At 52.0% G+C, this 12,030-nt stretch overlaps 2 protein-coding genes and 1 pseudogene across 2 annotated transcripts; all 3 read right to left on the reverse strand.

The window, feature by feature from the left end:
- Positions 1 to 5,598: 5,598 nt before the first annotated feature.
- LOC144609397 (histone H3-like) lies at positions 5,599 to 6,009 on the reverse strand. The gene has a single exon (XM_078427860.1). The coding sequence runs from the start codon at positions 6,007 to 6,009 to the stop codon at positions 5,599 to 5,601; it is 411 nt and encodes a 136-aa protein (XP_078283986.1).
- Positions 6,010 to 7,989: 1,980 nt separating this feature from the next.
- Positions 7,990 to 8,299, reverse strand: LOC144609502 (histone H4-like; annotated as a pseudogene).
- A 743-nt stretch (positions 8,300 to 9,042) lies between these two features.
- On the reverse strand, positions 9,043 to 9,789 carry LOC144609518 (uncharacterized). Its single transcript, XM_078428010.1, has one exon. It carries the CDS (start codon positions 9,787 to 9,789, stop codon positions 9,043 to 9,045), a length of 747 nt encoding a protein of 248 aa, XP_078284136.1.
- Between the last annotated feature and the right edge of the window lie 2,241 nt (positions 9,790 to 12,030).

Raw genomic sequence — 12,030 nt, forward strand, 5'->3', positions numbered from 1 at the left:
TGAGGCCAGTTCATTGGCTATATTTAAGAGGGAATTAGATGTGGCCCTTGTGGCTAAAGGGATCAGGGAGTATGGAGAGAAGGCAGGTACGGGATATTGAGTTGAATGATCAGCCATGATCATATTGAATGGCAGTGCAGGCTCGAAGGGCCGAACGGCCTATTCCTGCACCTATTTTCTGTTTGTATGATGTTCTGGAATCGTCGGCCTTTCTGAAATTCCACAGCTCCCCTCTCACTGATCCCGTTGGGAGAGAGCTCCATGTAACTGACGGAGATGAGAATGGACTGTGGAGGAAGCCGGACAGAAGCGGATCGCTTTGTGCGGGGCAGCTGTTGGCTGTATTCATGGGAGTTGGCGGGACGCAAAGGGGAACGTGAGCGCATACTGAACAGAAACCGCCCACCGAGCCGGTACTCAGCCCTTCGACAGACACTGTGGGTGGCTCTGAAAAGAGCCTTTGGGTCGTTAGATTGACGTTGCGCTGATCTATTTGCTCTTAGTGCCAGAGTTGCGCTGGTTTTCTTGGGCAGCAGCACGGCCTGGATATTAGGCAGTACCCCGCCGTGAGCGATGGTCACCCCTCCCAGCAGCTTGTTGAGCTACTCGTCGTTGCGGACGGCCAGCTGCAGGTGTCTGGGGATGATGCGGCTCTTCTTGTTGTCCCGGGTCGCGTTGCCGGCCAGCTCGGGGATTTCAGCCGTCAGATACTCGAGCACAGCAGCCAGATAGACCGGGGCTCCGGCACCCACCCGATCACCATAGTTGCCCTTTCTCAGGAGCCTGTGAACACGGCCCACCGGGAACTGCAGTCCGGCCCGGGACGATCGTGGCTTTGCCTCCGGTTTTCCCTCGTCCACTTTTTTTTTTTTTTTTTTTTAATCAAAAAATACTTTATTCAAGTTATAAATATCATTTACAAAACATCATTTTTAAAACAAACCCATCCGACATTCCCGGAGGTTACATATTCAATACAGGCATTTACTTAGACCTTTACATACATTTACATACATATCCCTTATTTGGAGGGGCGTCTCTCTCCACCACACCCTGCCCCCCATGTCCAGCAGCGGAAGGACCCTAGACTGTGGTCCTCCCCCACAGGGCCTTGGCGTTGGCTGCACCGAGCTTCAGAGCGTCCCTCAGCACGTACTCCTGCAGTCTGCAGTGGGCCAGTCGGCAACATTCCTTGACGGACAGCTCGCTCCGCTGGGAGGTCAACAAGGATCGGGCAGACCAAAGGGCGTCTTTCACCGAGTTGATGACCTTCCAGCCGCACTCGATGTCAGTCTCGGAATGCGTCCCTGGGAACAGTCCGTAGAGCACAGAGTCCTCTGTGACGGAGCTGCTCGGAATGAATCGTGACAGGGACCCCTGCAGACCTCTCCAGACTCTCCTGGCAAATCCACACTCTTTGAAGAGGTGGGCCACCGTTTCCTCTCCGTAGCAGCCGTCCCGAGGGCAGCGTGCGCTGGTAGTGAGGTTCCGGCGGTGCAGGAAGGATCTGACTGGGAGGGCTCCCCTCACCGCCAGCCAAGCCAGGTCTTGGTGCTTGTTGGTGAGTTCTGACGATGAGGCATTTTGCCAGACAAGCTGGGCTGTCTGTTCTGGGAACCACGCCACAGGATCCATGGAGTCATTCCCCTGCAGTGCCTGCAGGACGTTCCGTGCTGACCACTGCCCGATGGACTTGTGGTCAAAGGTGTTGGTCCGGAAGAACCTGTCCACAAACGACAGATGGTTCGGCAATGTCCAGCTGACTGGCACATTGCGTGGCATCTGCGCCAGGCCCATCCTTCGCAACACCGGGGACAGGTAGAACCTCAGCAGGTAGTGGCATTTGGTGCCCACGTGCCTTGGATCTATGCTCCGCCTGATGCAGCCACACACGAAAGTGGCCATCAGAATGAGGGCGACGTTGGGCACGTCTTTACCCCCGTTTTCTGCCGACTTGTGCATTGTGGCTCGTCGCACCCGGTCCATCGCCGACCCCCAGATGAAGCGGAAGACGGCCCGGGTGATCCCCGTGGCGTAGGAGGGAGGGACGGGCCACACTTGCGCCAAGTACAGCAGCCCCGAGAGCACCTCACACCTGATGACCAGGTTTTTCCCCGTGATGGAGAGGGAGCGCTGCTTCCACAGCTCCAGCTTCTTCCCCACCTTGGCTATCCACTCCAGCCAATTTTTGTTACATGCCCCAGCCTTCCCGAACCAGATCCCCAGCACCTTCAGGAAGTCAGGCTTGATGGTGAAGGGGATGGAAGATCGGTCGGGCCAGTTGCCAAAGAGCATGGCCTCGCTCTTCCTGCGGTTTACCCTGGCCCCCGTGGCCAACTCAAACTGGTCGCAGACGCTGATCAGTCTGCGGACCGACCCTGGATCCGAGCAGAAGACGGCGACATCGTCCATGTACAGGGAGGCCTTGACCTGAGTGCCCCCACTGCCTGGCAGTGTCACTCCTCTTATGCTCGCATCCTTCCTGATGGATTCGGCAAAGGGTTCAATGCAACAGACAAACAAGACAGGGGAAAGAGGGCAACCCTGCCTGACTCCAGACCTGACGGGGAAGCTGTCTGATTCCCACCCATTAATTTGGACTGCACTACAGATATCAGAGTAGAGCAGTTGGATCCACTTCCTGATTCCCTCCCCAAAGCCCATTTTGGAGAGCACGTCCCTCATGTACGTGTGCGATATCCTGTCGAAGGCCTTCTCCTGGTCCAAGCTGACCAGGCAGGCATCCACCCGTCTGTCCTGCACGTAGGCAATGGTATCTCTCAGCAGCACCAGGCTGTCTGAGATTTTCCTGCCAGGTACAGCACAGGTTTGGTCCGGGTGGATCACCTGTCCCAGAGCAGACTTGACCCGGTTGGCGATGGCCTTAGACAGGATCTTGTAGTCTACATTCAACAATGTGATGGGTCTCCAATTCCTTAAGTCATTCATCTCCCCCTTCTGCTTGTAGATCAGGGTGATGTTGCCCTTCCTCATAGAGTCTGACATGCTGCCTGCTAGGAGTATATCGTTGTACACTTCCAGCAGGTCCGGGCCCACCCAGTCCCACAGAGCCGAGTACAACTCTGCCGGTAAGCCATCGCCTCCGGGAGTTTTACTCGAGTCAAAGGAACGGATGGAGCCAGTCAGCTCCTCCAGGGTCAGTGGTTGGTCCAGACTCTCCCGCTTGCTGTCGTCCAAGACTTCCGTGATGGAGGACAGGAAGTTCTGGGAGGCGGTGCTGTCTGTGGTCTTTACATCGTACAGATCCTTATAAAAGGATCTGCAGATCTTGAGCATGTCTGTCTGCGAGGATGTTACCGAGCCGTCCTCCTCCCTAAGGCTTTTGATCACAGAGCTCCCCCTGTGAACCTTATGGAAGAAGTAACGTGAGCACGTCTCATCCTGCTCAACATGGCGGACCCTGGACCGGAAGATGATCTTGGAGGATTCAGAGGTAAAGAGCCGAGCTTGCCGGCCCTTCAACTCTCTCAGTTCCTCCCTCACATCCACCCCTCTCCTCTGCAGAAGGAGTAGCTGCTGCAAATCTGTCTGGAGTTGACACAGTTCCCTCTTACCCTGTCTTGCTCTCTGAACACCTTTGGAGACGAAGAACTTCTTGATGTTCTCCTTTGTTGCCTCCCACCAGAGTGTCTGGGAGTCAAAGAGGGGCCTCACAGTTCTCCAACATGCGTAGTCCCTCTTTAGCTCCTTAACGTTCTCCGGGGTCAACAGCTCCACGTTTAGCTTCCACGTCCCTCTGCCCGCCTTCCGGTCCTCCTGTAGGTGACAGGTGGCCTGAAGGAGGCAGTGGTCAGAGAAGAACACCGGGGCGAGGTCGGTGTGTCTGACCGTGACGGCCCTCGATGTGAAGAGGAAGTCTATCCGGGACTGGGCTGAACCGTTTGGTCCTGACCAGGTGAACCGTGGCTGGACTCCGCCTGCAGGGTCACTGAAGGCGTCGCGCAGCTTTGCATCTTTGACCGTTTCCACCAGGAGTTTGGAGGTGCCGTCCAGTCTGTGGTTGGCACTGCCGGATCGTCCAGCCGCATCGATGATGCAGTTGAAGTCACCGGCCAGAACGAGCGGTCTAGACGTGGCCAGCAGCGGTGGGAGCTGCTGGAGGACGGCCACCCGCTCGCTCCACCTGGGTGAGGCATACACATTTATCAGCCGGAGCGGAGAACCACGGTACATTACATCCACCACCAAGAGACGACACCCTCATTTCCACAAACTTCTGCGTGCAGAGAATGAGGAAATCCTCCCGCACTCGCCCTTCTTGTAGCTTCTGGAGGAATGCGGTGGGACGCTTACCATTGGTGGCGCAGCGCTTCATCTCTTGGTGAAGTGAAATAGGCCAATCGTAGAGTTGCCTCTTCCTCCAGTGACCAGGCGCCAACAGGAGAAGCGCGGAAAATAACCGCCAGTCCCCAAAAGAACTGAAATTTGAAAAGCCCGACCAAAAATAAAAAATATATCTTCAGCAATACCCTAGACTTAATTAATTACACATCTATGATAATGGATCCCCGCATCCCGGTTATTCTATGATGACCCATCTACAAGACACACTGAGTGTGAATTCGTTCCATGGTGAGAGATTCCTGGGAATGCTCACTTACTATTTTAAACCGCAAACCTGTCGGAACAAACGCGGTTCACAGAACATGTTAGACATCGCTCTGTGCACAAAGGACATTAGACTATTGATGACCAATGATCTAATGACTCACGGAGCGGTCGCAGCACTTAATATGTTTGCTTCTCGAATAGCAAACGACTCGCACGTTCAAAACAACAGACTGAAGTCACAAAAAGTCTGTCACTTCACAATTAAAACAGCAGCAGCAACAAACAAACCAACATATTGTTCACGTTAATCCTATCTGACGGGATAAATCATTTAGAGAAGTGTATGAAGATTGAGAAAAAACTAACGGGGAAACAGAGGGTGACGTTTCCGTTTCATTGCAGTTGGCATGAATGCAGAGCGATACCTGGATTATACAGAATGAGAATCATCGCCAGAAAATGAAATATGGAACCAGTTGGAGCAATGAGGTGTCGAAATATCGGCACAACACTTTCAGCGAGACCGTGCGTGGCTCTGAACAGAGCAGTTAGGATTTCCGTTCGCTTCGTCAGCGCTGTGTGGGTCGTTACTTGGAGCTGGTGTATCTGGTCTCCGCCGTTGTCCCTCCAACCGGCCTCATCACTTTGTAGATGTAGATGCAGTAACTCAGTGACTGTGGAAGGGCTGATCAGCGACTGAGGTCCGCGCGGGGAAAGTGCGTAATAAAGGTGTTTGTTGCCTTGAACCCAGAGCGCGAGAAAATGGGGCGCAGAGCGAACAGGGGCTGGACTGTGCGCGGCGTGTACACAGCAATATGAGCAGCTTTGGCGTTTACATCGTAACCAGTTACACTTGAATCACTGGAGTAAAACTCCGCTCAGCAATAGTCTATGGCATTAAAAAAATCCCCGCGGATAGAACAGAACATTAATGTAACAGGACATTAAGACAAAGGCGCAGCACTTTCATCTGCCGGGTTAGTGGCTCTTAAAAGAGCCGTTTGTTGTCCTTGGTGGAGGTGGGGTTCAGGCGCGCTCCCCGCGGATGCGGCGGGCCAGCTGGATGTCTTTGGGCATGATGGTGACTCGCTTGGCGTGGATGGCGCACAGGTTGGTGTCCTCAAAGAGCCCCACCAGGTAAGCCTCGCTGGCCTCCTGCAGGGCCATGATGGCCGAGCTCTGGAAGCGCAGGTCTGTCTTGAAGTCCTGAGCGATCTCCCGCACCAGGCGCTGGAAGGGCAATTTGCGGATGAGCAGCTCGGTGGATTTCTGGTAGCGCCGGATCTCCCTCAGAGCCACGGTGCCGGGCCTGTAGCGATGAGGCTTCTTCACTCCGCCCGTGGCTGGAGCGCTCTTCCGCGCCGCTTTGGTCGCCAGCTGTTTGCGAGGAGCTTTGCCTCCGGTCGATTTGCGCGCTGTCTGCTTGGTCCGGGCCATTCTCCTTCAACAGTCAGAACACAGCGTGAATGACGGAGCCGGCTCTGGGACCGGCTTTTAAATCGTTGGTGAAGCGCCGGCCCACAGCCTCTGATTGGCTGGAGCAGGGATGTCACTCACTGTGTCCCATGCCTGCGAGTGGCTGCAGGTCTGTCAGCACCAGGCGGCGGTTTCAGAAGGTCTGAGGATACAGAGATTTGTGACCGGCGGGTGGGGTGGGGAAAGCTCAGCCAACCAGAGAGCACGGACTGCAGTATTCACAAAATGCTGGAGTAACTCAGCAGGTCAGGCAGCATCTCGGGAGAGAAGGAATGGGTGACGTTTCGGGTCGAGACCCTTCTTCAGACTGATGTCGGGGGTGGGACAAAGGAAGGATATAGGTGGAGTATCATTGGTTGCGGATTGAATTTTAAATTGCCGCCAATTTCATTTCACCGGGGAACCGAAGACGGTATTTTATTGATATTTCTGAATAAATTCAGTTTCTGTCAACTTAATATCAAATCCATTTTAACTTATCGCTTAAATCATTGACTGAATATGCGGCGCGGATTCACAGACCGGATCCCGGTGCAGACGGAATTCAGCTCTGCTCGTGACTGGAAATAAGCGACGGTTACCCAGAGAACGGTTTCGAGTCGACCCTCCTGTTGCTGCAGTAATCATAGAAACATAGAAAATAGGTGCAGGAGTAGGCCATTCGGCCCTTCGAGCCTGCACCGCCATTCAATATGATCATGGCTGACCATCCAGCTCAGTAGCCTGTACCTGCCTTCTCTCCATATCCCCTGATCCCTTTAGCAAAAAGGGCCACATCTAACTCCCTCTTAAATATAGCCAATGAACTGGCCTCAACTACCTTCTGTGGCAGAGAATTCCACAGACTCACCACTCTCTGTGTGAAGAAATGTTTTCTCATCTCGGTCCTAAAAGACTTCCCCCTTATCCTTAAGCTGTGACCCCTGGTTCTGGACTCCCCCAACATCGGGAACAATATTATGTATAAGAAAATAACTGCAGATGCTGGTACAAATCGATTTATTCACAAAATGCTGGAGTAACTCAGCAGGTCAGGCAGCATCTCGGGAGAGAAGGAATGGGTGACGTTTCGGGTCGAGACCCTTCTTCTTCCCGAAACGTCACACATTCCTTCTCTCCCGAGATGCTGCCTGACCTGCTGAGTTACTCCAGCATTTTGTGAATAAATCGGGAACAAACTTCCCGCATCTAGCCTCTCCAACCCCTTAAGAATTTTATATGTTTCTAGAAGATCCCCCCTCAGTCTTCTAAATTCCAGCGAGTACAAGCCCAGTCTATCCACTCTTTCCTCATATGAAAGTCCCGCCATCCCAGGGATCAATCTAGTGAACCTTCTCTGTACTCCCTCTAAGGCAAGAACGTCTTTCCTCAGGTTAGGAGACCAAAACTGCACACAATACTCCAGGTGCGGTCTCACCAAGGCCCTGTACAACTGCAGCAGAACCTCCCTGCTCCTAAACTCAAATCCTCTTGCTATGAATGCCAACATACCATTCGCTTTCTTCACTGCCTGCTGCACCTGCATGCTTGCTTTCAATGACTGGTGCACCATGACACCCAGGTCACGTTGCATCTCCCCTTCTCCCAATCGGTCACCATTCAGGTAATACTCTGCTTTCCTGTTCTTGCCGCCAAAGTGGATAACCTCACATTTATCCACATCCAAAGTGGATAACCTCACATTTATCCACATCATGAGGTATAAAGGTAAAAGTCTGTGATGTTGTCTATGATCTTTTACCGTCGGCTGCCGATGTTCTTTGCATTTCTAATGACCGCGGTGATCAAGTCACTCTTGTGTTCAGTGGTCGAATAACTCGTTTCATAAAGCACATTACAATCTGCATCTACTCTCACTCCCGTGTCACTGCTCTCTCTGTGAGGCTGTGGGCGGCTCTTAGAAGAGCCTTTTGTTTTGTGTTCGAATAAAGGGGTAGTTATTTAGCCGCCGAACCCGTAGAGTGCGGCCCTGGCGTTTCAGAGCGTACACCACATCCATGGCAGTGACCGTCTTGCGCTTGGCGTGCTCGGTGTAGGTGACCGCGTCCCTGATCACATTCTCCAGGAAAACCTTCAGCACCCCGCGGGTCTCCTCGTAGATCAGACCCGAGATCCGCTTGACCCCGCCACGCCGAGCCAGGCGGCGGATGGCTGGCTTGGTGATACCCTGGATGTTATCGCGAAGCACTTTTCGGTGCCGCTTTGCTCCGCCTTTGCCCAGACCTTTGCCTCCTTTCCCTCGGCCAGACATGATGCTGATTCACTTGAGTCGCTGCTCAATGATAAACTGACTGCTGTTGTCTCCTTTTATACACAGCGCCCCGACCTGCCCGAGATATGCAGAGAGAGAGAGAGAGGCGGAGAGAGGAGGAGACAACGTGACAGACAGCACCCTCTCATATTCCAGCTCCACGCCCCAGATTCCTGAAACCAATTTCCAACGGTTAGTCGCCAATCGATCCGAAAATTAGCGCTCCGGACAAACTTTCAGAGACAGGCATTCCGCGGGAAGTCACTCAGTGGTATTATCGCTGTGTCAAATTAATTTGTCTCCTTCCTGTTCATTCTCGGAGTCCGTTCCCTCTGCCCATATCGCCCACCCCACGCGGTTCAGCAGTTTACAGTCGCTTTAAAGGATGATTTTGGGAAACATACCGAGTTGGTGCTTGGGCTGAGACGGGGATTCTGTCAGTGTTACCGTCTCGCTGACAATGAAAGTCTTTGAATTCGAAGCCAAACGTATGCCCAGTCCGAGTGATGCTGAGCCCGGTCACACCATTTAGTTGTATTCCAGATACTGGATACCGGGGGGGAGGGGTGGGGGATGTCAGCGAGTTACGAGGGACCCCCGGTAATTTAAATGATTCCCCCCCTGACACTGAGCTTGTCCCGGGACAGGGATCGCTTGGGTCTGGATCAGCTCTTTCCTGAGAGATGTGGGTGGCTCTGAGAAGAGCCGTTGGGTTCAGGTCTTTACAATGTTCGTTTTTTAATTCACTTTTTGGTCGCTGCCTTCTTCGATTTCACCGATTTCGGCTTCGCCGGTCGTTTTACTGGCTTCTTTGCTGCCTTTTTCACTGCGACCTTTTTGGGTGTTATTGGCGATGCCTTCTTGGGCGATACTTTCTTCGCCGCCGTTTTTTTAGCCTCTGGTTTCTTGGCCCCAACTTTCTTGGCGGGAGATTTCTTCACCGTTGGTTTCTTGGTGGTAGTTTTTGCCAGTGATTTCTTGATCGGGGTTTTCTTGGCCGTCGGTTTCTTGCTCTTGGATGTCTTGGCTGCAGGAACCTTCGCTTTCTTTATCGGTTTCACGGCGGCTTCTCCCTTACCGGTCTTGAAGGAGCCCTTGTTCTGAACCAGGACACCGTTTGCTACTCTCTTCCTGATGCACAACAGGATCAGGCGGCGGGACTTCATCAGATCGACGCCTTCGGCCCCCAGACCCTTCTTTATCGCAAATAAAGACATCCCTCGGCGATCGTGGCAATCCGCCACAAGTTTGTCGATCCGGCCGCCCAGATTGGGACCGGCTGCCTTGCTCCGGGCGGCCGCCCTCTTCTTCTTGGGAGCCTTGGTTTTAGCGGCGGGGACGGCTTGAGGAGCCGCTTCGGCGGCTGCGGTCTCGGTCATGTCGGCGACTTTGCACAAGCTCTCTCTGACACTCAGGACTGTGTGAGAAATGAAGCGAGTGGCGGCGGCACAGAGCAACTTAAAGGCAGCGAGCGGACGGGGCGGAGACATCCTGCTGTCAGCTCCCGGCCCCTCCGCCTCGTTGTGTTTCTCTGTCTTCAAAAACCCTCCAATTCCAATTAAAACCAGACACTTCGGAGAACCAGACTGACCTCGGTACATCTCTGAGACCGGAATGTTTATTGTAGAGTAAGTCTGATACGAATTAAAGGCATCGCTTTCCATTTAAACCCGTTTCACTGATGCACTGAGCGCGTTCTCTGTCCCGATCGCTGACATGCCCGCTGTTTTTCGACAGAAATATCGAAACCAACGTAAACTTTGCGGTTAATTCCCACATCACAACTGAGCTGGGAAGTGGGGCGATCCCGTGCCACTGATATCTTTACATTTTTCACCAGAGGGACTGGGAAATCTGGCGAAATGTTTGGACCCACAAACACAGTGACATCAATCTGAGTCGCCCACCCCTTTAACACACTCTCTGACACAATGTTCACATCTACACATTCACAGCTCGGACAGTTAGCCCGTTGCACAGTTCCCAGGGTGGGATAACCTCTCTGCTGTGGATTCTCGGGGGTTGCGTGTGGTTTCCCAGCTCAGTAACTGTTAAACTCGCTGACGCCGTCGCTCATCAGAGTCTCCGATCCCTGGATTCGTCTCGTCTCTCTCTTGCATGAGCGGCCCTGTATTTTTAAACAGTCCAACACCTGACACAGACTCCAGTTGTGGTATCAACAGCTCACTGCACGTCTGAAATATAATTTATATACTTGTTATTTTTACCGGATAGTATTATGGTCACTGACTCCCCACTGACACTTCAGTCACTTGCTCTGCCTGATTTCCCAATAGGAGGCCCAGTATCGCCTCCTCTCTGTCAGGCCCTTCCACATATTGTTTGAGAAATGTTTCCTGGACGCATTTAACAAATTCCTCCCCTTCCATAGCCTCGAATCTGTGGCACTCTCAGTCAACATGACGGAAGTTTAAATCACCTACCAGTATAATCCTGTTACACTTACAGGCTTCTGCAACCCCCCTCTCCTACATCAGGTAACCTGTAAAATCCACTAATTCACATTCTATCTGCTGCTCCAGCCGAGGTATGGAACAAGCAGCCAACTAGGCTGCATCACCCATGGTCAGCCATGACCGAGGGGGCCTAAGAAAGAAGTAGAGGAAAATGTCATTCTATCTGTGTCTGCATTGGAGTTGTTGCAAATCAGGCAGCAGGACCCTAAGATCTCTGTGAACCTCAGGCCTTTGTCATCTCAGTATTTGGAGTTGGTTTATTATTGTCACGTAGCAGTATACTGTGACAACGTTTATTTTGCATGTAAGGCAGGCAAATCGTACACTCACACAATACATGAGAGCAAAAAGGAAACAAAGTGCAAGGGGTCACGAGGTGGATTGGAAGATTGGAAACATATGAAAAGTCTGTTCAAGAGTCTGCTAACAGCGGGCAAATAGCTGATCTTGAATCTGGTGACACGCGCTTTCAAACTGTCATATTTTCCGCCTGACAGCAGAGGAGAGGAGATACAATGACCAGGTTGTGAGTGGTGTAAGAAGGAACTACATATGCTGGTTTAAACCAAAGATGGACACAAACAGCTGGAGTAACTCAGCAAGACAGTCGAGACCCTTCTTGAGACATGTGAGTGGTCCTTGGATTATGTTGGTTGCTTTCCCGAGGCAGGATGAAGTGTGGATTATGTTGATGGGGCAGCCTGGTTTGTGTTGGACTGGGCTATTTCCACAACTCTCTGCAATTTATTGAGATCCTGAACAGACTAGGACAGACCAGCAATCTATGATGTTTATGGATATATGATTTCCATGGTGGTGCATCAGCAGAAGTTGATAGTCATTGGAGAGCCGCTAGATTGTTTGGTATTCTGGAGAAGTGGAGGCGTTGGTGTGGTGCCTTATCATCGTATCAATGTAGTTATACCAGAACAAATAGTTGGTGATATGTTTGGAGACATGCTTCTTTTTTCCCCCAAATTTGATAATTTTGTATTCAGATGGACAGAGTAATAAAGCCAATAAACAGAGCCTTTGGCCCACCACATCAATTTGCCCATCTGTATTAGTCCCATTTGCTGGCATAGGGACTTCATAGAAACATAGAACATAGGTGCAGGAGTAGGCCATTCGGCCCTTTGAGCCAGCACCGCCATACAATAAGATCATGGCTGATCATCCAAAATCAGTACCCAGTGTCGGCTTTTCCCCCATATCCCTTGATTCCCTTAGCGCTCAGAGCTAAATCTAACTCTC

Source organism: Rhinoraja longicauda, chromosome 34 (assembly GCF_053455715.1).
Source record: "Rhinoraja longicauda isolate Sanriku21f chromosome 34, sRhiLon1.1, whole genome shotgun sequence".
NCBI lineage: Eukaryota > Metazoa > Chordata > Chondrichthyes > Rajiformes > Arhynchobatidae > Rhinoraja > Rhinoraja longicauda.